Here is a 1,032-nt window from a genome sequence, read left to right on the forward strand (position 1 = left end):
GGATGGGGTGGGGGAAGCCCCTCTGGCTCTGGGATGGGGGCCCTGAACACCATGGGGAGGACAAGAAGCTGGGAGACCCTCTGGTTCTGGGGGTCTCGACTGCTGTGGGGACGGCAAGTGGCTGGGAAGGGGCAGCCAGGAGCCTCCCTGTCCCAGGATGGGGTTTCTGGGCACACTGGGGGTGGGGAGGTGCTAGGCTAGGGTGGCCAGCACCACCCCCTGGCTCAGGGACAGGGGATCCCAAGCACTGTGGGGCTGGGACAGGACAGCCAGGACCCCTTGGGCTGGGGGACAGGGTGGCTGGGAGCCCTGTGACAATGACATCGGGGAGGGAAGGGTTGGCACGAGCTGGGGCAGGATCCTGGTGTGTGGGAACTCTCCTGCCGCTTTGGTTCCCGTTCCAGCCCCATGGAGCCCCAGCCCAGCCCACACTCACGTCCACTCTGGTTGTAGCGTCTCTGCACTGTGTCCAGGTTCACACGGTCAATCTGCTGATTTCCCTGTCCTATTTGGCTCTGGGTGTCCCAGTACTGGGTGTCCATGTTGGCCGCCATCCAGTCCGCCCGGGGCTCCACCCTCCCAGTCTCACTGTCGTAGCGCGAGATGACGTTCCCATCCACGTACCCCACGGACACGAACTGGGGCACTCCTGGGCTGGGATCTGACACCGCAACATGGAAGTAGCGCAGAGAATGGAGCCCTGTGATGAAATGGAAGCTGGTGAGAGGTGGAGGGAGACAGAAGTTTGGGGGCCCAAGGGGTGCAGCTACAGTGATGGGCAGTGAGGCTGGATGGGTGATCCCGAGGAGAAATTTGGGGTGTGGGGGGCAGTGTCAGGGGGGTGTGACTGTGGAGGATCATGGGGAGTGAGGCACATCTGGGAGAGGGTCCTGGTTCCCAGGGAGCCTGGGGGGTCTCAGTGTTAACAAAAGGGGCTGGGAGACCTGGGATGCCCGTTAAGGGGTTCAGGGGCATCCACAGAGTCCCGGTGTCAAGAAAAGCTGGTCAAGGGAGAGTACAGGAGACCAGGAA

At 62.6% G+C, this 1,032-nt stretch overlaps 1 protein-coding gene across 1 annotated transcript; it reads right to left on the reverse strand.

Annotated features, from left to right (window-relative positions):
- Positions 1-436: 436 nt before the first annotated feature.
- LOC104536080 (class I histocompatibility antigen, F10 alpha chain-like) lies at positions 437-700 on the reverse strand (the record flags this gene model as incomplete). Its single annotated transcript, XM_010178610.1, has 1 exon — positions 437-700. A coding segment is annotated over one exon (264 nt), but the record flags the coding sequence as incomplete, so codon positions are not given.
- Positions 701-1,032: the final 332 nt, after the last annotated feature.

This window comes from Mesitornis unicolor, unplaced genomic scaffold, assembly GCF_000695765.1.
Source record: "Mesitornis unicolor isolate BGI_N332 unplaced genomic scaffold, ASM69576v1 scaffold42600, whole genome shotgun sequence".
NCBI lineage: Eukaryota > Metazoa > Chordata > Aves > Mesitornithiformes > Mesitornithidae > Mesitornis > Mesitornis unicolor.